This window comes from Aulonocara stuartgranti, assembly GCF_965226115.1.
Source record: "Aulonocara stuartgranti genome assembly, chromosome: 20".
Lineage (NCBI taxonomy): Eukaryota > Metazoa > Chordata > Actinopteri > Cichliformes > Cichlidae > Aulonocara > Aulonocara stuartgranti.
Genome location: NC_138956.1, coordinates 14,359,636 through 14,386,290, shown reverse-complemented (window position 1 = coordinate 14,386,290; position 26,655 = coordinate 14,359,636). Strand labels below are relative to the sequence as shown.

The 26,655-nt window shown below is 35.9% G+C and overlaps 4 protein-coding genes across 11 annotated transcripts in view; 2 read left to right on the top strand and 2 right to left on the bottom strand.

Moving 5' to 3' along the window:
- Positions 1-3,148: 3,148 nt before the first annotated feature.
- Positions 3,149-4,524, top strand: LOC309697759 (uncharacterized protein; the record flags this gene model as incomplete). Of its 3 annotated transcripts, XM_082519875.1 has the most annotated exons (5): positions 3,820-3,915; positions 3,992-4,054; positions 4,139-4,198; positions 4,281-4,412; positions 4,495-4,524. In XM_082519875.1, the coding sequence occupies 5 exons, from the start codon at positions 3,820-3,822 to the stop codon at positions 4,513-4,515; spliced, it is 372 nt and encodes a 123-aa protein (XP_082376001.1). The 3 variants fall into 3 exon arrangements, 2 of the variants coding, with proteins under 2 accessions (XP_082376001.1, XP_082376000.1); XR_014273903.1 differs by lacking the exons at positions 4,281-4,412; positions 4,495-4,524 and adding an exon at positions 3,149-3,297 and having other exon boundaries at positions 3,854-3,915; positions 4,139-4,239; XM_082519874.1 differs by having other exon boundaries at positions 4,281-4,508.
- A 46-nt stretch (positions 4,525-4,570) lies between these two features.
- On the bottom strand, positions 4,571-5,777 carry LOC309697758 (putative nuclease HARBI1; the record flags this gene model as incomplete). The annotated part of the gene is made up of 4 exons (XM_082519873.1): positions 5,420-5,777; positions 5,231-5,343; positions 5,034-5,145; positions 4,571-4,953 (listed from the first exon to the last, which is right to left on the bottom strand). Exons 1-4 carry the CDS (start codon positions 5,760-5,762, stop codon positions 4,571-4,573), a joined length of 951 nt encoding a protein of 316 aa, XP_082375999.1. The 5' UTR covers positions 5,763-5,777.
- A 10,351-nt stretch (positions 5,778-16,128) lies between these two features.
- Positions 16,129-18,936, top strand: LOC309697334 (uncharacterized protein; the record flags this gene model as incomplete). Of its 2 annotated transcripts, none has more annotated exons than XM_082519184.1 (6): positions 16,129-16,568; positions 16,878-17,140; positions 17,336-17,526; positions 17,660-17,753; positions 17,935-18,128; positions 18,749-18,936. In XM_082519184.1, the coding sequence occupies exons 1-6, from the start codon at positions 16,371-16,373 to the stop codon at positions 18,934-18,936; spliced, it is 1,128 nt and encodes a 375-aa protein (XP_082375310.1). In that variant the 5' UTR covers positions 16,129-16,370. The 2 variants fall into 2 exon arrangements, with proteins under 2 accessions (XP_082375310.1, XP_082375311.1); XM_082519185.1 differs by having other exon boundaries at positions 17,935-18,118; positions 18,749-18,892.
- A 77-nt stretch (positions 18,937-19,013) lies between these two features.
- LOC309697331 (uncharacterized protein) overlaps positions 19,014-26,655 on the bottom strand; it is a 521,790-nt gene continuing 514,148 nt past the window's right edge. Inside the window, exons 1-6 of one of the 5 annotated variants that reach the window (XM_082519174.1) lie at positions 21,135-21,392; positions 20,744-20,872; positions 20,344-20,537; positions 19,700-19,847; positions 19,400-19,604; positions 19,014-19,320 (exon numbers count right to left, since the gene is read on the bottom strand). In XM_082519174.1, coding sequence (XP_082375300.1) covers positions 19,016-19,320; positions 19,400-19,604; positions 19,700-19,847; positions 20,344-20,537; positions 20,744-20,872; positions 21,135-21,344 — 1,191 coding nt within the window. In that variant the 5' untranslated portion in view covers positions 21,345-21,392 and the 3' untranslated portion in view covers positions 19,014-19,015. The other 4 variants (XM_082519176.1, XM_082519175.1, XR_014273793.1 and 1 more) reach the window with 4 other exon arrangements.

Here is a 26,655-nt window from a genome sequence, read left to right as displayed (position 1 = left end):
TCCGCGCGCTTCACTTGGGGTTAAAGCAACTCCGCGTTGACTGAACTAATTGTTATCAGCCTTTCTGAAACGGAATATTCCGAGTTGGACAGTTCGGGGTTACTCAACCGTGAGTGTCGTTTTTCACTCTGAGTTTTCCAAACCGGCTTCCTGAAACAGGGCCCAGGCCCCAGAACAGAATTTGAATGAAAACAATGGAAGTTTAAAACAAACAAAAGAATTAGAATAAAAACAACAGAGTTTGAATGAAAACAACAGAGTTTGAATGAAAACAACGGAATTAGAATGTACAGAACAGAGTTTGAATGAAAACAACGGAATTAGAATGAACAGAACAGAGTTTGAATCAAAACAATGGAATTTGAACGAAAACGACAGAATTAGAATGTACAGAACAGAGTTTGAATTAAAACAATGGAATTAGAATGAACAGAACAGAATTTGAATCAAAAAAATGGAATTTGAATGAAAACGACAGAATTAGAATGTACAGAACAGAGTTTGAATGAAAACAACGGAATTAGAATGAACAGAACAGAGTTTGAATCAAAACAATGGAATTTGAATGAAAACGACAGAATTAGAATGTACAGAACAGAGTTTGAATTAAAACAATGGAATTAGAATGAACAGAACAGAATTTGAATCAAAAAAATGGAATTTGAATGAAAACAACAGAATTAGAATGTACAGAACAGAGTTTGAATGAAAACAACGGAATTAGAATGTACAGAACAGAATTTGAATGAAAACAAAGGAATTAGAATGTGCAGAACAGAGTTTGAATGAAAACAACGGAATTAGAATGTACAGAACAGAGTTTGAATGAAAACAACGGAATTAGAATGTACAGAACAGAGTTTGAATCAAAAAAACGGAATTAGAATGAACAGAACAGAATTTGAATGAAAACAATGGAATTTGAATGAAAACAACAGAATTTGAATGAAAACAATGGAAGTTTAAAACAAACAAAAGAATTAGAATGAAAACAACAGAGTTTGAATGAAAACAACGGAATTAGAATGTACAGAACAGAGTTTGAATTAAAACAATGGAATTAGAATGTACAGAACAGAGTTTGAATCAAAACAATGGAATTAGAATGTACAGAACAGAGTTTGAATGAAAACAACAGAATTAGAATGTACAGAACAGAGTTTGAATCAAAACAACGGAATTAGAATGAACAGAACAGAATTTGAATCAAAACAATGGAATTTGAATGAAAACAACAGAATTAGAATGTACAGAACAGAGTTTGAATGAAAACAACGGAATTAGAATGAACAGAACAGAATTTGAATCAAAACAATGGAATTTGAATGAAAACAACAGAATTAGAATGTACAGAACAGAGTTTGAATGAAAACAACGGAATTAGAATGTACAGAACAGAATTTGAATCAAAACAAAGGAATTAGAATGTGCAGAACAGAGTTTGAATGAAAACAACGGAATTAGAATGTACAGAACAGAGTTTGAATGAAAACAACGGAATTAGAATGTACAGAACAGAGTTTGAATCAAAACAACGGAATTAGAATGAACAGAACAGAATTTGAATGAAAACAATGGAATTTGAATGAAAACAACAGAATTTGAATGAAAACAATGGAAGTTTAAAACAAACAAAAGAATTAGAATGAAAACAACAGAATTTGAATGAAAACAACGGAATTAGAATGTACAGAACAGAGTTTGAATGAAAACAACGGAATTAGAATGAACAGAACAGAATTTGAATCAAAACAATGGAATTTGAATGAAAACAACGGAATTAGAATGTACAGAACAGAGTTTGAATGAAAACAACGGAATTAGAATGTAAAGAACAGAATTTGAATGAAAACAATGGAATTTGAATGAACAGAACAGAGTTTGAATCAAAACAATGGAATTTGAATGAAAACGACAGAATTAGAATGTACAGAACAGAGTTTGAATTAAAACAATGGAATTAGAATGAACAGAACAGAATTTGAATCAAAACAATGGAATTTGAATGAAAACAACAGAATTTGAATGAAAACAATGGAAGTTTAAAACAAACAAAGGAATTAGAATGTGCAGAACAGAGTTTGAATGAAAACAACGGAATTAAAATGTACAGAACAGAGTTTGAATGAAAACAACGGAATTAGAATGTACAGAACAGAGTTTGAATGAAAACAACGGAATTAGAATGAACAGAACAGAATTTGAATGAAAACAATGGAATTTGAATGAAAACAACAGAATTTGAATGAAAACAATGGAAGTTTAAAACAAACAAAAGAATTAGAATGAAAACAACAGAGTTTGAATGAAAACAACGGAATTAGAATGTACAGAACAGAGTTTGAATGAAAACAACGGAATTAGAATGAACAGGGCCCTGTTTCAGGAAGCCGGTTTAGAAAACTCAGAGTGAAAAACGATACGCAGGGTTGAGTAACCCCGAACTGTCCAACTCGGAATATTCGGTTTCAGAAAGGCTGATAACAATTAGTTCAGTCAACGCGGAGTTGCTACAACCCCAAGTTAAGCACGCGCACGAGGATACATAAAGCCCCGATCAGTGGAGCACAGATTAAGCGAGTCACCATGGAGACGGAGGGAAAGAAGGCGCGGTCGACGTATTTCACAGCGCTCGAGGCGGAAATTCTGATGGCAGCATATGCCGACAGCATGCACATCATGCAGAAAAAAAGTAACACAGCCGCAGCTGCAAAGGAAAGGGAGCATGCATGGCAAAACATAGCCGACAGAGTCAATGCGTGAGTGTTAATTTAAACATTGATCTAGGGATTTCTACCCATATAACACGTTATTTTATCATATGTCATTCTATTTATTATGTTATACATTTTATTTTGGGATGTGATGTGAGCGCAGGTGCAACCCAACAGGCCCCAAACGTTCCTGGCAGCAAGTAAAAATGAAGTATAAAAACATAGTCCAAACAGGTAAGGTGTAATTGTATTATGAGCCATAGTGCTTGGTCTGTGTGTCCTATGTAAATCAATTGCAGTTAGAGGCTACAGTAATATACCACCTGTAAGCACATATTGAAATTATCTGAGTACATCACAAGTACACATTTGCCTACTCTGTATGCCCAAATGTGTGCCGTCACAGTCAACAGAAAAAAAGCGGAGGCCCGAAAAACAGGTGGGGGTCCTCCACCACCACCACCCACAGAGGCTGAGCAGTTGGCCCTCAGCCAAAACAGTGGGCGCCCTGTGGCTGAAGGCATCTCTGCGGGGACATCCTCTGTGGCAACAACCCCACAAGACACAAGTGCCTACATAAGGGGTAAATCCAAAACAATACATGGCGTGCATACATCCATTCTGCACAGTCACCTTGACCAAAATGAACTATGTCGTAGTGAAGTTACTGTCCTACTGACAGAGAATGACAGTCATCAAACAGTTAGGTGAATAAACAACACTGAGACACTTGGAAACTGTTAACGTGCTGCACGGGTGAGGGCCCAGGGAGAGACTCACACACACCGAGCTGCAGTGGTACGTCTTTATTATGAGCATAGCAGTGTCCTTTAATTTTGCATACATGCGTGTGTGTGTGTTAACCTCCCACAGGGTGAGCTCCCTGTTCCCAGAGACAGAGCGAGTAGTACATTCCGTACCTTTCCCAATAAGTGTAACATATGAACATATACCTCAATGCAACATAAAGCTCATAAAAGCGTTTCCACCCTGACACCTACTGATTTTGCCTTCCCTCAGTGTCGGTTGTCTCTGAGAGCATACTGACAATGAGGTGTATGGTGATTGGTATGTCTGGTAATTGCCATTTGCGCCCACATAAGTCATGAGTGACCTGTATGAACCCCATATTCTTCCAGTTGACGGTGATGGTGTACTGCATCTGGTGCAGCCCCCTGTTGAGCCAGACCGACATGCAGTTGTGAGTACTCGTAATACTCCACAGACTACATGTGTCAACAGTAGAACAGCAATGTTGTTAAATGTCTCCACCACAGGCACATGATGACGAAACAGTGACAGCTGCTACAGAGGAGGCCGCAACAGAGCCACACTATGAGGTATACAGTGTACAGTGGAAAATATAACAACTGACGACAATGTGGTACTATGATGACACCATGGACTTACTATGTCCCCGGCAGAGTGATGCTGGAAATGAAGAGGAAGAGGGTCCAGCCACTCCTACAACGAACCTTTCCACAGTGGGTTGTTCAGCACTGATTTACAACCAACCTAAGTAGGCATGTACTATGGATGCCAATGCTATGTCCCTTGTTGCAATAGCTCCCTGTGAAGCAGCTGTATAAGACATATCTGGCCAGGAAGATAAGAAAGTGCGACATGGAAATGGTGCACCTCCAGCTGCAGATCCAAAAGTCGAAGCTGGAGATTGTACTGCTGGAACAACAGTTAAGGGTGGGTGGAGTGATCATAGATGGACGAATCATGTCAGTGTTTGTACAACATACTAATATACGCATTTATTCTTTGTGTACAGGACATACAGGGTGACCAATAAAGGCAGTTGACCACAGTATCTGTGTATTTGTCTTGTAACATGTTGGGTTGACGGGTCACAGGAAATGGTTGTGGCATATGGTGTCTCTGACTGCTCTTCCATCCTGTACGTTCGTGGGTGGGTCAGGATGTTCATCGTGTGGATCACTGCTGTTGTCTGGTTCAGCTGGACACTGTTCACCTCTAATCGTGGCAATGTTGTGTAGGATCACACATGCCACAATGATGTCACATGCCCTTTCTGGGGTGACCCTGAGTCCACGAAGGCACTGGAACCGGGCCTTGAGCATTCTGATGGTCATTTCAACTCTGGCCCGTGTCCTGCAATGGGCCAGATTATAACGCTGCTGTGGGCCCGGTTCAGGGTCAGGGTAAGGGGTGAGCAAATAGGGTAGACATGGGTACCCCCTATCACCAAGCAGGTGGCCAGTGAACTCTCCTAGGACAGAAGAATACATGTCAGTGCAAACGTCCCTGTGGCAATTGGTCTCTGTATATTTCACAGTTACTTCGACCCACCATGTCCAAATTTGGTGCTCAGTGTACATTCCCGGAAGATTCGTGAGTCATGTACAGAGCCTGGCCACTTGGCTTCCACATTTGTGATGATGTTGGCAGCATCACATATGATCTGCCCAGTGCAGAGAACACATATTAGCATCCATTACCATGATGCCATCACTTGTTGGTGTGAAATGCTACAGGGAATTATGTACCTGTACATTGATGCTGTGGACGGACTTCCTGTTCACATAGTCTCCTTCATTTGCTGAGGGTGCAATGATTGGGATGTGGGTGCCATCTATACAGCCAATCACGCCTGGGAACCCTGGAAATTTATGTACCATTTGAGTGGTAGTTCACGTATCACCACATCATGCATTGAGTTTTGTTCATCCTGATACCTGCAATTTTGTGGAATCCCTCTTTGATGAATCTTGTGGGTCTGTGACCGGGGAACACCACAAACGAGTGCAGGAGACGTTTCAGTGCTACTGTAACATTCCTGACTGCCCGACAGACGGTAGCCTTGGAAACGTGCTCAGCGTCACCGATATTGTACAGAAAGCTCCCGTTTGCAAAGAAACGGAGTGCGGTACAAAGAATATGTAATGGACTGAGCGCATGTCCGCGATGTGTCACATGCGCAATATATGGCCTGAGGATGTTATGCAAATAACTTATTGATTGTGCTGAGACACGGTAACGTTCGCACAGGAAATCATCAGGTAATGATAAGATGTCCATACGCGCTCTAATCACTCTCTCCCGGCGGAGTGCTCTGCGGAGAATTTGGGCTTCAAGATCTACTGGCTCTTCAAGGAAGGGACACGCCATGTCTGACACTTCCTGCTGTTAGGTTTCCGACAAAGAGGCGGGGTCAGTCAGGGTTAGTTGTAGTAAACCTGCTAGGGGGCAGGTTAGCTTCACGGCGTGTGTCGTCATAGTGACTCACTGAGGCTTCAGCTGAACTCGCTTTGTGAAACCGAAAACCCAGAGTTTTCGTTAACTCAGGGTATACTTACTCAGTTTTTCCACTAAACCGGCTTCCTGAAACAGGGCCCAGAACAGAGTTTGAATCAAAACAATGGAATTTGAATGAAAACAACAGAATTAGAATGTACAGAACAGAGTTTGAATTAAAACAATGGAATTAGAATGTACAGAACAGAGTTTGAATCAAAACAACGGAATTAGAATGAACAAAACAGAATTTGAATGAAAACAATGGAATTTGAATGAAAACAACAGAATTTGAATGAAAACAATGGAAGTTTAAAACAAACAAAAGAATTAGAATGAAAACAACAGAGTTTGAATGAAAACAACGGAATTAGAATGTACAGAACAGAGTTTGAATGAAAACAACAGAATTAGAATGAACAGAACAGAGTTTGAATCAAAACAATGGAATTTGAATGAAAACAACAGAATTAGAATGTACAGAACAGAGTTTGAATTAAAACAATGGAATTAGAATGTACAGAACAGAGTTTGAATCAAAACAATGGAATTAGAATGTACAGAACAGAGTTTGAATGAAAACAACGGAATTAGAATGAACAGAACAGAATTTGAATCAAAACAATGGAATTTGAATGAAAACAACGGAATTAGAATGTACAGAACAGAGTTTGAATGAAAACAACGGAATTAGAATGTAAAGAACAGAATTTGAATCAAAATAATGGAATTTGAATGAAAACAACAGAATTTGAATCAAAACAACGGAATTAACATGAAAATGACGGAATTTTAATGAAAACAACAGAATTTGAATAAAAAGAGTAGAATTAGAATGAAAACAAAAGCATTTGAATGAAAACAACCGAATTTCAATAAAAAGAATGGAATTAGAATGAAATGAATAGAATTTGAATGAAAACAACGGAATTAGAATGAACAGAACAGAATTTGAATCAAAACAATGGAAGTTGAATGAAAACAACAGAATTTGAATCAAAACAATGGAATTTTAAAGCAAATAACAGAATTAGAATGAAAACAACAGTATTTGAATGAAAACAACGGAATTAGAATGTACAGAACAGAGTTTGAATTAAAACAATGGAATTAGAATGTACAGAACAGAGTTTGAATCAAAACAATGGAATTAGAATGTACAGGGCCCTGTTTCAGGAAGCCGGTTTAGTGGAAAAACTGAGTAAGTATACCCTGAGTTAACGAAAACTCTGGGTTTTCGGTTTCACAAAGCGAGTTCAGCTGCAGCCTGAGTGAGTCACTATGACGACACACTCCGTGAAGCTAACCTGCCCCCTAGCAGGTTTACTACAACTAACCCTGACTGTCTCTGCCCCTTTGTCGGAAACCTGACAGTAGGAAGTGTCGGACATGGCGTGCCACTTCCTTGAAGAGCCAGTAGATCGTGAAGCCCAAATTCTCCGCAGAGCTCTCCGCCGGGAGAGAGTGATCAGAGCGCGTTTGGACATTTTATCATTTCCTGATGATTTTCTGTGCGAACGTTACCGTTTCTCAGCACAATCTATAATTTATTTGAATAACATCCTCAGGCCATATATTACGCATGTGACACATCGCGGACATGCTCTCAGTTCATTGCATATTATTTGTATTGCACTTCGGTTTCTTGCAAACGGGAGCTTTCTGTATAATATTGGTGACGCTGAGCACGTTTCCAAGGCTACCGTCTGTCGGGCAGTCAGGAATGTTACAGTTGCACTGAAACGTCTCCTGTACTCGTCTGTGGTGTTCCCCGGTCACAGACCCACAAGATTTATCAAAGAGGGATGCCACAAAATTGCAGGTATCAGGATGACCAAAACTTAATGTATGATGTGGTGATACTTGGACTACTACTTAAATTGCACATTTATTTTCAGGGTTCCCAGGCGTGATTGGCTGTACAGATGGCACTCACATTCCAATCATTGCTCCTTCAGTAAATGAAGGAGACTATGTGAACAGGAAGTCTTTCCACAGCATTAATGTGCAGGTACATAGTTCCCTGTAGCATTTCAAACTAACAAATTATTTCATTATAGTAATGGATGCTAATTTGTGTTCTCTGCACTGTGAAGATCATATGTGATGCTGCCAACATTATCACAAATGTGGAAGCCAAGTGGCCAGGCTCTGTCCATGACTCACAAATATTCCGTGAATGTACACTGAGCACAAAATTTGGACATGGTGAGTTGAGAATACTTTAAAATATATAAAGACCAATTGCTTCAGGGACATTTGAACTGAAGTGTACCCTTCTGTCTTAGGAGAGTTCACTGGCTACTTGCTTGGTGATAGGGGGTATCCATGTTTACCCTATTTGCTTACCCCTTACCCTGACCCTGAACCGGGCCCACAGCAGTGATATAATCTGGCTAATTGCAGGACAAGAGCCAGAATTGAAATGACTATCGGAATGCTTAAGGCCCGGTTCCAGTGCCTGCAAAGACTCAGGGTCACCCCAGAAAGGGCATGTGACATTATTGTGGCATGTGTGATTCTTCACAACATTGCCACAATTAGAGGAGAACACTGTCCTTCTGAACCAAACATCAGCAGTGATCCAAACCATGAACATCCTGACCCTCCCACGGACATACAAGATGGAAGAGCAGTCAGAGACACCATATGTCACAATCATTTCTTTTGACCCATCACCTCAACATGTTGAAAGAAGAATAAACAGATTTTTTGTTCAACTGGCTTTATTGGTCGCCTGTATTTCCTGTACACAAAGTATTAAAAGATGTAAACCTCATAAAGTGTCTCTGTTGCTTCCTCCTCTGTAACAGCTGTCAATGTTTCTTCATTATTTTCCTGTAGTAAAGAAATAGACAACATTGCTGTTCTACTGTAAACTCATATAATCTGTGGAGTATTAAGAGTACTCACAACTGCATGTTGGTCTGGCTCAACAGGAGGCTGCACCAGATGCAGTACACCATCACCATCAACTGATAGAATATGAGGTTTATACAGGTCACTTATAACTTACAAGGGACCAAATGGCAATTAACAAACATACCAATCACCTTACACTTCATTGTCATTATGCTCTCAAAGACAACCAAGACTGAGGGAAGGCAAAATCAGTCGGAAAATAACTTCACTACAAAATAATTCATTATGGTAAAGAGTTTATCAAATGAATGTGTCGCACTGCAAAGGTGACTGTGAAGAAAGGATGTATGCACATCATGTATTATTTTGAATTTACCCCTTATGTAGGCACTTGTGTCTTGCGGGGTTATTGCCTCAGAGGATGTCCCCGCAGAGATGCCTTCGGCCACAGGGCGCCCACTGTTTTGGCTGAGGGCCAACTGCTCAGCCTCTGTGAGTGGTGGTGGTGGAGGACCCCCACCTGTTTTTCGGGCCTCCGCTTTTTTTCTGTTGGCTATAACGGGCCACATTTGAGCATACAGAGTAAGCAAATATGTACTTGTAATGTGCTCAGATAATTTCAATAAGTGCTTACAGAAAGAAAATTAATGTAGCCTCTAACTGCAATTGATTTACATGGGACAAACAGACCAAGCACTATGGCTCATAATACAATTACACCTTACCTGTTTGGACTATATTTTTATATTTCATTTTTACTTGCTGCCAGGCACGTTTGGGGCCTGTTGGGTTGCACCTGCGCTCACATCACATCACAAAATAAAATGTATAAAATAACAAATAAAATAACATATGATAAAATAACGTGTTAAATGGGTGGAAATCCCTCGATCAATGTTTAAATTAACACTCACGCATTGACTCTGTCGGCTATGTTTTGCCATGCATGCTTTTGCAGCTGTGGCTGTGTTACTTTTTTCCGCGGAATTTGCATGTTATCGGCATATGCTGCCATCAGAATTTCGGCCTCAAGCGCTGTGAAATACATTGACCGCGCTTTCTTTCCCTCCGTCTCCATGGTGACTCGCTTAATCTGTGCTCCGCTTATCAGGGCTTTATGTATCCTCGTCCGCGCGCTTCACTTGGGGTTAAAGCAACTCCGCGTTGACTGAACTAATTGTTATCAGCCTTTCTGAAACGGAATATTCCGAGTTGGACAGTTCGGGGTTACTCAACCGTGAGTGTCGTTTTTCACTCTGAGTTTTCCAAACCGGCTTCCTGAAACAGGGCCCAGAACAGAGTTTGAATGAAAACAACGGAATTATAATGAACAGAACAGAATTTGAATCAAAACAATGGAATTTGAATGAAAACAACGGAATTAGAATGTACAGAACAGAGTTTGAATGAAAACAACGGAATTAGAATGTACAGAACAGAGTTTGAATCAAAACAACGGAATTAGAATGAACAGAACAGAATTTGAATGAAAACAATGGAATTTGAATGAAAACAACAGAATTTGAATGAAAACAATGGAAGTTTAAAACAAACAAAAGAATTAGAATGAAAACAACAGAGTTTGAATGAAAACAACGGAATTAGAATGTACAGAACAGAGTTTGAATTAAAACAATGGAATTAGAATGTACAGAACAGAGTTTGAATCAAAACAATGGAATTAGAATGTACAGAACAGAGTTTGAATGAAAACAACGGAATTAGAATGAACAGAACAGAAATTGAATCAAAACAATGGAATTTGAATGAAAACAACGGAATTAGAATGTACAGAACAGAGTTTGAATGAAAACAACGGAATTAGAATGTAAAGAACAGAATTTGAATCAAAATAATGGAATTTGAATGAAAACAACAGAATTTGAATCAAAACAACGGAATTAACATGAAAATGATGGAATTTTAATGAAAACAACAGAATTTGAATAAAAAGAGTAGAATTAGAATGAAAACAAAAGCATTTGAATGAAAACAACCGAATTTCAATAAAAAGCATGGAATTAGAATGAAATGAATAGAATTTGAATGAAAACAACGGAATTAGAATGAACAGAACAGAATTTGAATCAAAACAATGGAATTTTAAAGCAAATAACAGAATTAGAATGAAAACAACAGTATTTGAATGAAAACAACAGAATTAGAATGTACAGAACAGAGTTTGAATGAAAACAACGGAATTAGAATGTACAGAACAGAGTTTGAATGAAAACAACGGAATTAGAATGTACAGAACAGAGTTTGAATCAAAACAACGGAATTAGAATGAACAGAACAGAATTTGAATGAAAACAATGGAATTTGAATGAAAACAACAGAATTTGAATGAAAACAATGGAATTAGAATGAACAGAACAGAATTTGAATCAAAACAACGGAATTAACATGAAAACGACGGAATTTTGAATGAAAACAACAGAATTTGAATAAAAAGAGTAGAATTAGAATGAAAACAAAAGCATTTGAACGAAAACAACCGAATTTCAATAAAAAGAACGGAATTAGAATGAAATGAATAGAATTTGAATGAAAACAACGGAATTAGAATGAACAGAACAGAGTTTGAATGAAAACAATGGAATTTGAATGAAAACAACAGAATTTAAATGTACAGAACAGAGTTTGAATGAAAACAATGGAATTAGAATGTACAGAACAGAGTTTGAATTAAAACAATGGAATTAGAATGTACAGAACAGAGTTTGAATGAAAACAACGGAATTAGAATGAACAGAACAGAATTTGAATCAAAACAATGGAATTAGAATGTACAGAACAGAGTTTGAATGAAAACAACGGAATTAGAATGAACAGAACAGAATTTGAATCAAAACAATGGAATTTGAATGAAAACAACGGAATTAGAATGTACAGAACAGAGTTTGAATGAAAACAACGGAATTAGAATGAACAGAACAGAATTTGAATCAAAACAATGGAATTAGAATGTACAGAACAGAGTTTGAATGAAAACAACGGAATTAGAATGTACAGAACAGAGTTTGAATGAAAACAACGGAATTAGAATGTAAAGAACAGAATTTGAATCAAAATAATGGAATTTGAATGAAAACAACAGAATTTGAATCAAAACAACGGAATTAACATGAAAATGACGGAATTTTAATGAAAACAACAGAATTTGAATAAAAAGAGTAGAATTAGAATGAAAACAAAAGCATTTGAATGAAAACAACAGAATTTGAATCAAAACAACGGAATTAACATGAAAATGACGGAATTTTAATGAAAACAACAGAATTTGAATAAAAAGAGTAGAATTAGAATGAAAACAAAAGCATTTGAATGAAAACAACCGAATTTCAATAAAAAGAATGGAATTAGAATGAAATGAATAGAATTTGAATGAAAACAACGGAATTAGAATGAACAGAACAGAATTTGAATCAAAACAATGGAAGTTGAATGAAAACAACAGAATTTGAATCAAAACAATGGAATTTTAAAGCAAATAACAGAATTAGAATGAAAACAACAGTATTTGAATGAAAACAACGGAATTAGAATGTACAGAACAGAGTTTGAATGAAAACAACGGAATTAGAATGTACAGAACAGAGTGTGAATGAAAACAACGGAATTACAATGTACAGAACAGAATTTGAATGAAAACAAAGGAATTAGAATGTGCAGAACAGACTTTGAATGAAAACAATGGAATTAGAATGTAAAGAAGCGAATTTGAATCAAAACAATGGAATTTGAATGAAAACAACAGAATTTGAATCAAAACAACGGAATTAAAATGAAAACGACAGAATTTTGAATGAAAACAACAGAATTTGAATAAAAAGAGTAGAATTAGAATGAAAACAAAAGCATTTGAACGAAAACAACCGAATTTCAATAAAAAGAACGGAATTAGAATGAAATGAATAGAATTTGAATGAAAACAACGGAATTAGAATGAACAGAACAGAGTTTGAATGAAAACAATGGAATTTGAATGAAAACAACAGAATTTAAATGTACAGAACAGAGTTTGAATGAAAACAATGGAATTAGAATGTACAGAACAGAGTTTGAATCAAAACAATGGAATTAGAATGTACAGAACAGAGTTTGAATCAAAACAACGGAATTAGAATGTAAAGAACAGAGTTTGAATGAAAACAACGGAATTAGAATGAACAGAACAGAATTTGAATCAAAACAATGGAATTTGAATGAAAACAACAGAATTAGAATGTACAGAACAGAGTTTGAATTAAAACAATGGAATTAGAATGTACAGAACAGAGTTTGAATCAAAACAATGGAATTAGAATGTACAGAACAGAGTTTGAATGAAAACAACGGAATTAGAATGAAGAGAACAGAATTTGAATCAAAACAATGGAATTTGAATGAAAACAACGGAATTAGAATGTACAGAACAGAGTTTGAATGAAAACAACGGAATTAGAATGTAAAGAACAGAATTTGAATCAAAACAATGGAATTTGAATGAAAACAACAGAATTTGAATCAAAACAACGGAATTAACATGAAAACGACGGAATTTTGAATGAAAACAACAGAATTTGAATAAAAAGAGTAGAATTAGAATGAAAACAAAAGCATTTGAACGAAAACAACCGAATTTCAATAAAAAGAACGGAATTAGAATGAAATGAATAGAATTTGAATGAAAACAACGGAATTAGAATGAACAGAACAGAGTTTGAATGAAAACAATGGAATTTGAATGAAAACAACAGAATTTAAATGTACAGAACAGAGTTTGAATGAAAACAATGGAATTAGAATGTACAGAACAGAGTTTGAATGAAAACAATGGAATTAGAATGTACAGAACAGAGTTTGAATGAAAACAACGGAATTAGAATGAACAGAACAGAATTTGAATCAAAACAATGGAATTAGAATGTACAGAACAGAGTTTGAATGAAAACAACGGAATTAGAATGAAGAGAACAGAATTTGAATCAAAACAATGGAATTTGAATGAAAACAACGGAATTAGAATGTACAGAACAGAGTTTGAATGAAAACAACGGAATTAGAATGTAAAGAACAGAATTTGAATCAAAATAATGGAATTTGAATGAAAACAACAGAATTTGAATCAAAACAACGGAATTAACATGAAAATGACGGAATTTTAATGAAAACAACAGAATTTGAATAAAAAGAGTAGAATTAGAATGAAAACAAAAGCATTTGAATGAAAACAACCGAATTTCAATAAAAAGAATGGAATTAGAATGAAATGAATAGAATTTGAATGAAAACAACGGAATTAGAATGAACAGAACAGAATTTGAATCAAAACAATGGAATTTTAAAGCAAATAACAGAGTTAGAATGAAAACAACAGTATTTGAATGAAAACAACGGAATTATAATGTACAGAACAGAGTTTGAATGAAAACAACGGAATTAGAATGTACAGAACAGAGTGTGAATGAAAACAACGGAATTACAATGTACAGAACAAAATTTGAATGAAAACAAAGGAATTAGAATGTGCAGAACAGACTTTGAATGAAAACAACAGAATTAGAATGTACAGAACAGAGTTTGAATGAAAACAACGGAATTAGAATGTACAGAACAGAGTTTGAATGAAAACAACGGAATTAGAATGTACAGTACAGAATTTGAATCAAAACAATGGAATTTGAATGAAAACAACAGAGTTTGAATCAAAACAACGGAATTAACATGAAAACGACGGAATTTTAATGAAAACAACAGAATTTGAATAAAAAGAGTAGAAATAGAATGAAAACCAAAGCATTTGAATGAAAACAACCGAATTTCAATAAAAAGAACGGAATTAGAATGAAATGAATAGAATTTGAATCAAAACAATGGAATTTGAATGAAAACAACGGAATTAGAATGTAAAGAACAGAGTTTGAATGAAAACAACGGAATTAGAATGTACAGAACAGGGTTTGAATGAAAACAACGGAATTAGAATGTACAGAACAGAGTCTGAATGAAAACAACGGAATTAACATGAAAACGACGGAATTTTAATGAAAACAACAGAATTTGAATCAAAACAACGGAATTAACATGAAAACGACGGAATTTTGAATGAAAACAACAGAATTTGAATAAAAAGAGTAGAATTAGAATGAAAACAAAAGCATTTGAATGAAAACAACCGAATTTCAATAAAAAGAACGGAATTAGAATGAAATGAATAGAATTTGAATGAAAACAACGGAATTAGAATGAACAGAACAGAGTTTGAATGAAAACAATGGAATTAGAATGTACAGAACAGAGTTTGAAACAAAACAATGGAATTAGAATGTACAGAACAGAGTTTGAATGAAAACAACGGAATTAGAATGAAGAGAACAGAATTTGAATCAAAACAATGGAATTTGAATGAAAACAACGGAATTAGAATGTACAGAACAGAGTTTGAATGAAAACAACGGAATTAGAATGTAAAGAACAGAATTTGAATCAAAATAATGGAATTTGAATGAAAACAACAGAATTTGAATCAAAACAACGGAATTAACATGAAAATGATGGAATTTGAATGAAAACAACAGAATTTGAATAAAAAGAGTAGAATTAGAATGAAAACAAAAGCATTTGAATGAAAACAACCGAATTTCAATAAAAAGAATGGAATTAGAATGAATTGAATAGAATTTGAATGAAAACAACGGAATTAGAATGAACAGAACAGAATTTGAATCAAAACAATGGAATTTTAAAGCAAATAACAGAATTAGAATGAAAACAACAGTATTTGAATGAAAACAACGGAATTAGAATGTACAGAACAGAGTTTGAATGAAAACAACGGAATTAGAATGTACAGAACAGAGTTTGAATCAAAACAACGGAATTAGAATGAACAGAACAGAATTTGAATGAAAACAATGGAATTTGAATGAAAACAACAGAATTTGAATGAAAACAATGGAAGTTTAAAACAAAACAATGGAATTTGAATGAAAACAACAGAGTTTGAATGAAAACAACGGAATTAGAATGTACAGAACAGAGTTTGAATGAAAACAATGGAATTAGAATGTACAGAACAGAGTTTGAATGAAAACAATGGAATTAGAATGAACAGAACAGAGTTTGAATCAAAACAATGGAATTTGAATGAAAACAACAGAGTTTGAATGAAAACAACGGAATTAGAATGTACAGAACAGAGTTTGAATGAAAACAATGGAATTAGAATGAACAGAACAGAGTTTGAATCAAAACAATGGAATTTGAATGAAAACAACAGAATTACAATGTACAGAACGGTCCGTGTACTTTTCGGTATTTGAAGTTTTGTTTCAGAAACCAAAACGAAAAAACGATATTTAAAAGAATTTTCATTTTTTTAATTTTTGATAAAGAATAAAATGGGCGAAAATAACTTGTTTTTTCATTCGGTGGTAACAAATAGCCGTCATACACTTAAAATTAGACGTGCTTTTTTGGATTTCTTCGTGATTCAAATAATGAAAGTATACTAGCGCAAAAACAAAAAAAATAGACGCATTTTCAATGTCTGAAACGGGAAGTACTTCTTCTGCGCGTTTTTTTATGGCGCGCGCACACCGTCCCCCACACAAGAGATCGACGGCCTTAAAGTTACACTGGAATAAACAGAGGATGGACCATTACGTTGTTTTTAGGAAAACTAAGAGAGTGACACTCCGGGACGAAGACATGACTGCAGAAAAACTGGGTCGCATCTTTCAGGTAGATATGTAAACTTCGCAAACTTTGCTTTCAGCAGTTTTTTTATGAACGTTATTGTTCTTCCTTACTGCGGAACGGCTAACGTTAACATTTGGTGATTTCATGTAGGCCTACTTTTACTAATACTATGTCTAGCCGTCTTCATTGTGCTAATATGTGAATTGTGCACATGTGCTAATGTGTAAATAGTTATTCATTGACTTTTACCGGCTACTAGCTAATAAGTAAGCCTTTAGAGCCTATTAACCGTGTGCACAGGAGTAACACGTTAGCAGAGCAACGTGATTTACGGAAACTTTTCTTAAACAGGTATCCGCGCATACTCTGTACATCACGGATGATTCAAACGTGGCTATGTTCCCCGGTGCGGTCTCTGGTGTTTTCAGCGCATTAGACCTTACACCCAGAGGTCACTATGAAGTCCACGGAGAAGACATGGAGTCAATTCCAACAGCAGGTTCCAGCGGGCAGCGTTTTGCATTTATGCGAGCACCAGCTGTGGCAGCGTCTGCACCTTCACGTTCACAGCAGGCTACTTCAAGTTCCCCTATGTCCTCCAAAACATTTCAGAGGTAGGATGAGTCTGTGTTCTTGAATATTAAATTACAGAACAGGCAAAATAAAAAGAAACATAAGGTGCATGGATAGTTGAATTGTTAAGAATAGCAAAGCTGTTTTAGTACAATTTGCCTATAGCAATCACTGAATGGATTTGTGGCCTGCTGTCTTTTACAAGATATGTAAAATTATTATGTTTTGTTTTACAGATCAGTGTACTTTGCAGATGTAGTTGGTGGGAGGTTGATTCCCAATAGAATGGTGGTTGTACGATTCCTGGAGTCTGAGGCTACGCTTCAAGGGATAGTAGGAAAAGTGCAAGATGCCATTGGTAATTACAACCCAATAATTTTGACAGATGCACAGGGCAATGCAATTCTGGAGTCGGAGGGCACAACAGGTGAGCCATAATATTACAGCTAAAGCCCATATCTTATGGAGAGACATGTCTTACCAGACTCTTTGTAATATTTATTGGGTAATATGGTATTGGCTTCTAAACAGGTTTCTTTGGTTTTGTTTTTCATCTGTAGGGTCACAGTACTGGAGACAAAATGCACGAAAAATTCTTGCTGTGCCTGAACAAGACTTTAATTGCCTCCAGGGAACAAAGAGGAAGAAACTGAGGTATGTGAATAAATATGTATATACTATAGGATGAACATCAATATAGAAGAATTAATTTGATTTAAATCCTATAATAGCAGTAAGACATCACTACATAAATCATCATCTATCAGTAAGTGATGTGATGTTTCTTTAAGCCAGTAAGTAGCTTTGACATCTGATTATCCATTTTTATTTGTAGCAGCCGTAAAGATGATGACAGTGCCAGTTTGGGAGAAGTGAGTGACAAAATAGAAGAGTTGGTGTTGGCATCTCAAAGTCTGCCAGCTGTCACAGCAGCAATCAAAGAGCTCACTGATCTTGCAGTTGCCCAGAAAGTCACAACCCCCAAGCTGCAGACACTCAAGGAGGGATTTAGCTGCGTGGTTTGTATGAGTATGTTCAAATGTTGCTTAGTAAATACATTACATCTACACTAACATTTTAATTACAATTAAAACAATGTCAAACCACATTCAATCATTACTTTGGACAAACATTTTTTTACCAAACATAGGCTCTTTATTCAGCAGTGTCCATTTAAATACTTAGGCACAGACAATCAAGATGCAGGTCTACTGTAACATAACATTCAAAAGTTTACATGCACATTTAATTTGGGTTCTCCTTGCAATCTTGACTATGAAAGTATAGCTTTTCAAATTGATTACAATGTCAGTATGGGTGACGGTACACTGTTCACAGTAATGTAAAACTAAAAAGTTCACATTTAAAATGGGACTGTAGTTGCATATATTGAATCAAGTACCTGTAACTTTTTCATTTTTCTTGCTTGCTAATTGAGAAAATGTACTGATTTTGCCCCTCATCAATTATAGACAAAAATATAGACAGGGACTTTCTCAGAACAGCGTGAACAAGAGGAATTACAGAATAACCAAAAATATTCTGCATGCTGTCTGTAAATTTATGTCAAGACTGACTTTGAACCTATAGTTTGAACTAAATTCAACATAAATGGATAACAGTCTCACTTATCTGATTTACTTTTGCAGACATCATTGAGGATCCAGTGTTCTCACTGTGCTGCAGAAGCATTATTGGCTGCAAGACATGTGTGGAACAGTGGCAAGAGACATCACAGCACTGTGCAAAATGCAGGGAGAGTAACAACGGAGTTCTACAAATTACTGGTCTAACAGCTGCATTTTCTGTATTGAAATCTTTTTTTGCAGAGGAGTAATGTAGTGTGTACACACAAATGTTTACAGTCAGTTGATTTTTTTTTTTGTCTGTTCTGTACAGTTTACAGATGCAGTGGTTCATACATTTCTCTGAGTTATGTTTATGAGACAGAGCAGAGCTTCTTTGTATGGCATAAAGTCACCATTTACGGCTCTAAAAAACAAATGTGAAATATCAGGATATTTTTCTGCAAAATGACTCTCTGTTCTAAGTTTGTCCTGTTCGGTTGTGAAGGGATCAACTCCAAAAGTCGAATATTCTTTGAGTGCAGATCCCAAGTGCTGCCTGTAAAGGTCTGCTGCTTCAAGTGCATTTGGCAAGAGCTCTGGAGAAATTCTTCTTTTACACCCATGTTCTGCAAAGTGATTTGGTATGCCTTTTCCTGTAAAAAATAGAGGAGGTGTTTAAATGTTCATTATCAGGGTTGTAAGCAATCTGACTTTTTTTTTTTTTTTTTTTACCTGGGATTCTATGAGCATTCCATGATTCTACCACACTTGCAAGACCAATGTTACACAGCTGACAGGTTAGATTGGACACACAGTATCGCACAAGGTTATCCTCCATATCTATCTCCTCCTGGTCCATCAGCTGGAGTAGGGCAGTTTTTAGTGGGTAGTTGACACGGTTGTTGATTTCAGGCCAAATCCTTTCAACTGTGTGGTTCTAAAAGAGTTAAAAGAAACATGTCTTAAATGTACGTAGTAGTACACGTAATAGTATAAGAATTTCAGCTGATGTTAATGGTACTTAAATCTTACTCTTGTGGATGAGGTCTGTAAATAAGGCAGTCTCTCCTGATTGAAGCGATGATGTGACAGCATCTCTTGCATGAACAGTGTTAAATAAAATTCCTTTCCATGGTCTACTCGCACCTGGTCCCACATACCATAGGTGATCACTGCAGGTCTGGTACAGGAAAAATAAAGAACATTTATTAACTATTTTGCTTTAAGACCAGCAAAGGTGTTATTATTTTGAATGTATTCATTCATGTTTTTTTTGGGTAATATTTTAGTTGTAGTAGGACAACATATATTTCTTAAGTTTCTTTGCAATGTCACTGTCATGCTCAGACTTTAGATGTATGTCAGAACAATTGAAAGATATGTGGAAATCCAAGAACCTTGTTCCATTCATAAATGAACACTGATTAATTGCAATAAAGTAGTTAAATGATTCATGTGCAATTCCATTTTATTTATTTTTACATTAATAGAAAATGTTGATCAAAATGTTTGGTAAGTTCTTAATATATTATATTCAGGAACATAACCAGACCCATCTGTTGCATGTCTAATTTAAATTCAAATATTGTAAATTTGGGTGCAGCTCATGTCCAATATGACTAACATGTCCATCAAAACACTTAAGATGAAATAAATGGTTTGAGAGGTTGTATTACCTGAAAACATATTCATAGATGCTCAAGTTGTTTTTGATTGGCATTGTGGAATGACTCACAATCTTTTTACTGAATCCATCTACAGCTAAAACATGGGTGACTCCAAACATTACAAGTTTCTCGTTTTGGTCCAGGTGAACCTTGTGCCCCATGCATTCAGCATGGTACGGTGTGGGATTAAGATTCCGAGCTCCCTTACAAAAAAATCACAAAAATAAATGACAGCTGACTGGATAAAGGCAGATTTGATCATACGTTTGAGGAAGAGTCAAGTAACTGTTAAAGCAGGGCGTACATCTGTTAAACAGAATTAGGCCCTACCATTACATGATGTATATCACAAATATGACAAAGAACATTGGAATACAGTTCTAGTGGAAGATTAAATAACATAGGCTACCTGGCGTCTTGCTTCATGATAAGGTTGATGCACCTCTCTTAAAATTGACCCAATTCGTCCCTCTGCAGCATGTACCCCTTTTGTGGACAGATAGCCCTTCATCATTTTGCGGCCATATGTTGGGCCCACCTGTTTAAAATAAAAGATCATGCTACTACTAGAACAACAAATGTAAAGTAGCTTATTCTGAAAGCAAATGTGTAAAGCTAAAGTATTGTGCTAATTAACTGTACAAATACCAGTGAGAGACATCTTTAAAATAACTAACGTTACCCACCACCCGCAAGACGCTAAAACGCGCGGGCGCGCGCACACAGTCTAGACTAACCCCCTTACAACCCAGTTAAGACAACCATACACAGTCATAAGGTGAAGGAAGAAAGTACCTTACCTCATTTATAGCTTGTGTCACCTCAAGCTCCAACCGTGTGTCCGAGAGTCGACAGCTAGTGATTTGCTCAGCACAAAACTTTCTAACATTTCTCGCAGAAAATCCTCTCACTTCCCCGTGTTCATATGACAGACGCTCTGATATAATTTCCGATGACAGGCCTTGTTTTGCCATCTCCATGATCACGTCTGAGTATTTTTCCAACGTCATGATGTCCACACTACAGTGTTTGCCATAAGTTTGCGCATCACTTGTACAGGTTGTTGACCAACTAAAACTTCCGGTTCAGACAAAATAAATAAAGGGCCCTTTCTCGTTCTTTTTTCTTGGGTTTTTCGTTTCTGATGTGCGAAAGGACAAAATGAAAAAAACAATTGTTTTACGTTTTTCATTTTAGCTTTTTAAGTTGAGAATTAAATAAGTGTCTCATTTTCTTTTTTAAATTATACTTTCTGAAACGAAACTTCAAATACCGAAAAGTACACGGAACCAGAACAGAGTTTGAATTAAAACAATGGAATTAGAATGTACAGAACAGAGTTTGAATCAAAACAATGGAATTTTAAAGCAAATAACAGAGTTAGAATGAAAACAACAGTATTTGAATGAAAACAACGGAATTATAATGTACAGAACAGAGTTTGAATGAAAACAACGGAATTAGAATGTACAGAACAGAGTGTGAATGAAAACAACGGAATTACAATGTACAGAACAAAATTTGAATGAAAACAAAGGAATTAGAATGTGCAGAACAGACTTTGAATGAAAACAACGGAATTAGAATGTACAGAACAGAGTTTGAATGAAAACAACGGAATTAGAATGTACAGTACAGAATTTGAATCAAAACAATGGAATTTGAATGAAAACAACAGAGTTTGAATCAAAACAACGGAATTAACATGAAAACGACGGAATTTTAATGAAAACAACAGAATTTGAATAAAAAGAGTAGAAATAGAATGAAAACCAAAGCATTTGAATGAAAACAACCGAATTTCAATAAAAAGAACGGAATTAGAATGAAATGAATAGAATTTGAATCAAAACAATGGAATTTGAATGAAAACAACGGAATTAGAATGTACAGAACAGGGTTTGAATGAAAACAACGGAATTAGAATGTACAGAACAGAGTCTGAATGAAAACAACGGAATTAACATGAAAACGACGGAATTTTAATGAAAACAACAGAATTTGAATCAAAACAACGGAATTAACATGAAAACGACGGAATTTTGAATGAAAACAACAGAATTTGAATAAAAAGAGTAGAATTAGAATGAAAACAAAAGCATTTGAATGAAAACAACCGAATTTCAATAAAAAGAACGGAATTAGAATGAAATGAATAGAATTTGAATGAAAACAACGGAATTAGAATGAACAGAACAGAGTTTGAATGAAAACAATGGAATTTGAATGAAAACAACAGAATTTAAATATACAGAACAGAGTTTGAATGAAAACAATGGAATTAGAATGTACAGAACAGAGTTTGAATCAAAACAATGGAATTAGAATGTACAGAACAGAGTTTGAATCAAAACAACGGAATTAGAATGTACAGAACAGAGTTTGAATCAAAACAACGGAATTAGAATGTAAAGAACAGAGTTTGAATGAAAACAACGGAATTAGAATGAACAGAACAGAATTTGAATAAAAACAATGGAATTTGAATGAAAACAACAGAATTAGAATGTACAGAACAGAGTTTGAATCAAAACAACGGAATTAGAATGAACAGAACAGAATTTGAATCAAAACAATGGAATTTGAATGAAAACAACAGAATTAGAATGTACAGAACAGAGTTTGAATCAAAACAACGGAATTAAAATGAACAGAACAGAATTTGAATCAAAACAATGGAATTTGAATGAAAACAACAGAATTAGAATGTACAGAACAGAGTTTGAATGAAAACAACGGAATTAGAATGTACAGAACAGAATTTGAATGAAAACAAAGGAATTAGAATGTGCAGAACAGAGTTTGAATCAAAACAACGGAATTAAAATGAACAGAACAGAATTTGAATCAAAACAATGGAATTTGAATGAAAACAACAGAATTTGAATGAAAACAATGGAAGTTTAAAACAAACAAAAGAATTAGAATGAAAACAACAGAGTTTGAATGAAAACAACGGAATTAGAATGTACAGAACAGAGTTTGAATGAAAACAACGGAATTAGAATGAACAGAACAGAGTTTGAATCAAAACAATGGAATTTGAATGAAAACAACAGAATTAGAATGTACAGAACAGAGTTTGAATTAAAACAATGGAATTAGAATGTACAGAACAGAGTTTGAATCAAAACAATGGAATTAGAATGTACAGAACAGAGTTTGAATGAAAACAACGGAATTAGAATGAACAGAACAGAATTTGAATCAAAACAATGGAATTTGAATGAAAACAACGGAATTAGAATGTACAGAACAGAGTTTGAATGAAAACAACGGAATTAGAATGTAAAGAACAGAATTTGAATGAAAACAATGGAATTTGAATGAACAGAACAGAGTTTGAATCAAAACAATGGAATTTGAATGAAAACGACAGAATTAGAATGTACAGAACAGAGTTTGAATTAAAACAACGGAATTAGAATGTACAGAACAGAGTTTGAATCAAAACAACGGAATTAGAATGAAAACAACAGAATTTGAATGAAAACAATGGAAGTTTAAAACAAACAAAAGAATTAGAATGAAAACAACAGAGTTTGAATGAAAACAACGGAATTAGAATGTACAGAACAGAGTTTGAATGAAAACAACAGAATTAGAATGAACAGAACAGAGTTTGAATCAAAACAATGGAATTTGAATGAAAACAACAGAATTAGAATGTACAGAACAGAGTTTGAATTAAAACAATGGAATTAGAATGTACAGAACAGAGTTTGAATCAAAACAATGGAATTAGAATGTACAGAACAGAGTTTGAATGAAAACAACGGAATTAGAATGAACAGAACAGAATTTGAATCAAAACAATGGAATTTGAATGAAAACAACGGAATTAGAATGTACAGAACAGAGTTTGAATGAAAACAACGGAATTAGAATGTAAAGAACAGAATTTGAATCAAAATAATGGAATTTGAATGAAAACAACAGAATTTGAATCAAAACAACGGAATTAACATGAAAATGACGGAATTTTAATGAAAACAACAGAATTTGAATAAAAAGAGTAGAATTAGAATGAAAACAAAAGCATTTGAATGAAAACAACCGAATTTCAATAAAAAGAATGGAATTAGAATGAAATGAATAGAATTTGAATGAAAACAACGGAATTAGAATGAACAGAACAGAATTTGAATCAAAACAATGGAATTTTAAAGCAAATAACAGAGTTAGAATGAAAACAACAGTATTTGAATGAAAACAACGGAATTATAATGTACAGAACAGAGTTTGAATGAAAACAACGGAATTAGAATGTACAGAACAGAGTGTGAATGAAAACAACGGAATTACAATGTACAGAACAAAATTTGAATGAAAACAAAGGAATTAGAATGTGCAGAACAGACTTTGAATGAAAACAACGGAATTAGAATGTACAGAACAGAGTTCGAATGAAAACAACGGAATTAGAATGTACAGAACAGAGTTTGAATGAAAACAACGGAATTAGAATGTACAGTACAGAATTTGAATCAAAACAATGGAATTTGAATGAAAACAACAGAGTTTGAATCAAAACAACGGAATTAACATGAAAACGACGGAATTTTAATGAAAACAACAGAATTTGAATAAAAAGAGTAGAAATAGAATGAAAACCAAAGCATTTGAATGAAAACAACCGAATTTCAATAAAAAGAACGGAATTAGAATGAAATGAATAGAATTTGAATCAAAACAATGGAATTTGAATGAAAACAAGAATGTAAAGAACAGAGTTTGAATGAAAACAACGGAATTAGAATGTACAGAACAGGGTTTGAATGAAAACAACGGAATTAGAATGTACAGAACAGAGTCTGAATGAAAACAACGGAATTAACATGAAAACGACGGAATTTTAATGAAAACAACAGAATTTGAATAAAAAGAGTAGAATTAGAATGAAAACAAAAGCATTTGAATGAAAACAACAGAATTTCAATAAAAACAACGGAATTAGAATGAAAACAACGGAATTTGAATGAAAACAACGGAATTTGAATGAAAACAATGGAATTAGAATGTACAGAACAGAGTTTGAATGAAAACAACGGAATTAGAATGTACAGAACAGAATTTGAATGAAAACAATGGAATTTGAATGAAAACAACAGAATTTGAATGAAAACAATGGAATGAAAACAATGGAAGTTCGTCCTCCTTCTGCTCCGTTCTCCTGCTCCTCGCAGGTGAGCGCTTAGCCTTATGGGCCTCGGGTTACGCGTAAACTGGCATTCGCGACGACCGGGGATGCTCTCTACTCCACGATTACTATGGGGTCAAATTGTACCCACGATGGGGTATTTCGCAACCCAATGCACATTCGTAAGTTACGATGGCAAACACTGGGGTCTGGAGGGACCCTGAACCGCCGGAGCAATCAACTCTCAACTTCACATCATCATCATCATCATCGTCGTCGTCTCCTTCTCGGCAGTGTTCGCGTAAACGGGTCTAAGTCAGGACCTCGGACTCTCCCTGCCTCCTAGTCCTCCTTCCTCCTTCTGCTCCGTTCTCCTGCTCCTCGCAGGTGAGTGCTTAGCCTTATGGGCCTCGGGTTATGCGTAAACCGGCCTTCGTGAGGACCGGGGATGCTCTCTACTCCATGATTACTATGGGGTCAAAGTGTACCCACGATGGGGTATTTCGCAACCCCAATGCACATTCGTAAGTTACGATTGCAAACACTGGGGTCTGGAGGGACCCCGAACCGCCGGAGGAAACAACTCTTAACTTCACATCATCATCATCATCATCGTCTCCTTCTCGAGAGTGTTCGCGTAAACCAGCCTAAGTGAGGACCTCGGACTCAGTCTGAGTTCCCTTCCTCCTTCTGCTCCGTTCTCCTGCTCCTCGCATGCGAGCGCTTAGCCGAATGGGCCCCAAGTTACACGTAAACCGGCCTTCATGAAGATCGGGGGTGCTCTCTGCTCCGTGGGTACACTGTGACCCTTTTGTAATCACGATGGGGTATTTCGCAACCCCAATGCACATTCGTAAGTTACGATGGCAAACACTGGGGTCTGGAGGGACCCTAAACCGCCGGAGCAAACAACTCTCAACTTCACATCATCATCATCATCAATGTCTCCTTCTCGGCAGTGTTCACATAAACTGGCCTAAGTGAGGACTTCAGACTCTCCCTGCCTCCTCGTCCCGCGACCTCCTTCTGCTACGTTCTCCTGCTCCTCGCAGGTGAGCGCTTTGACGGATGGGCCTTAGGTAACGCGTAAATGGGCCTAAGTGAGGACCACGGGTTCTCCGTTGCTCCTCGTCTTCCTTGCTCCTTCTCCATCGTTCTCCTGCGCCTCGCTAGTGAAAGAG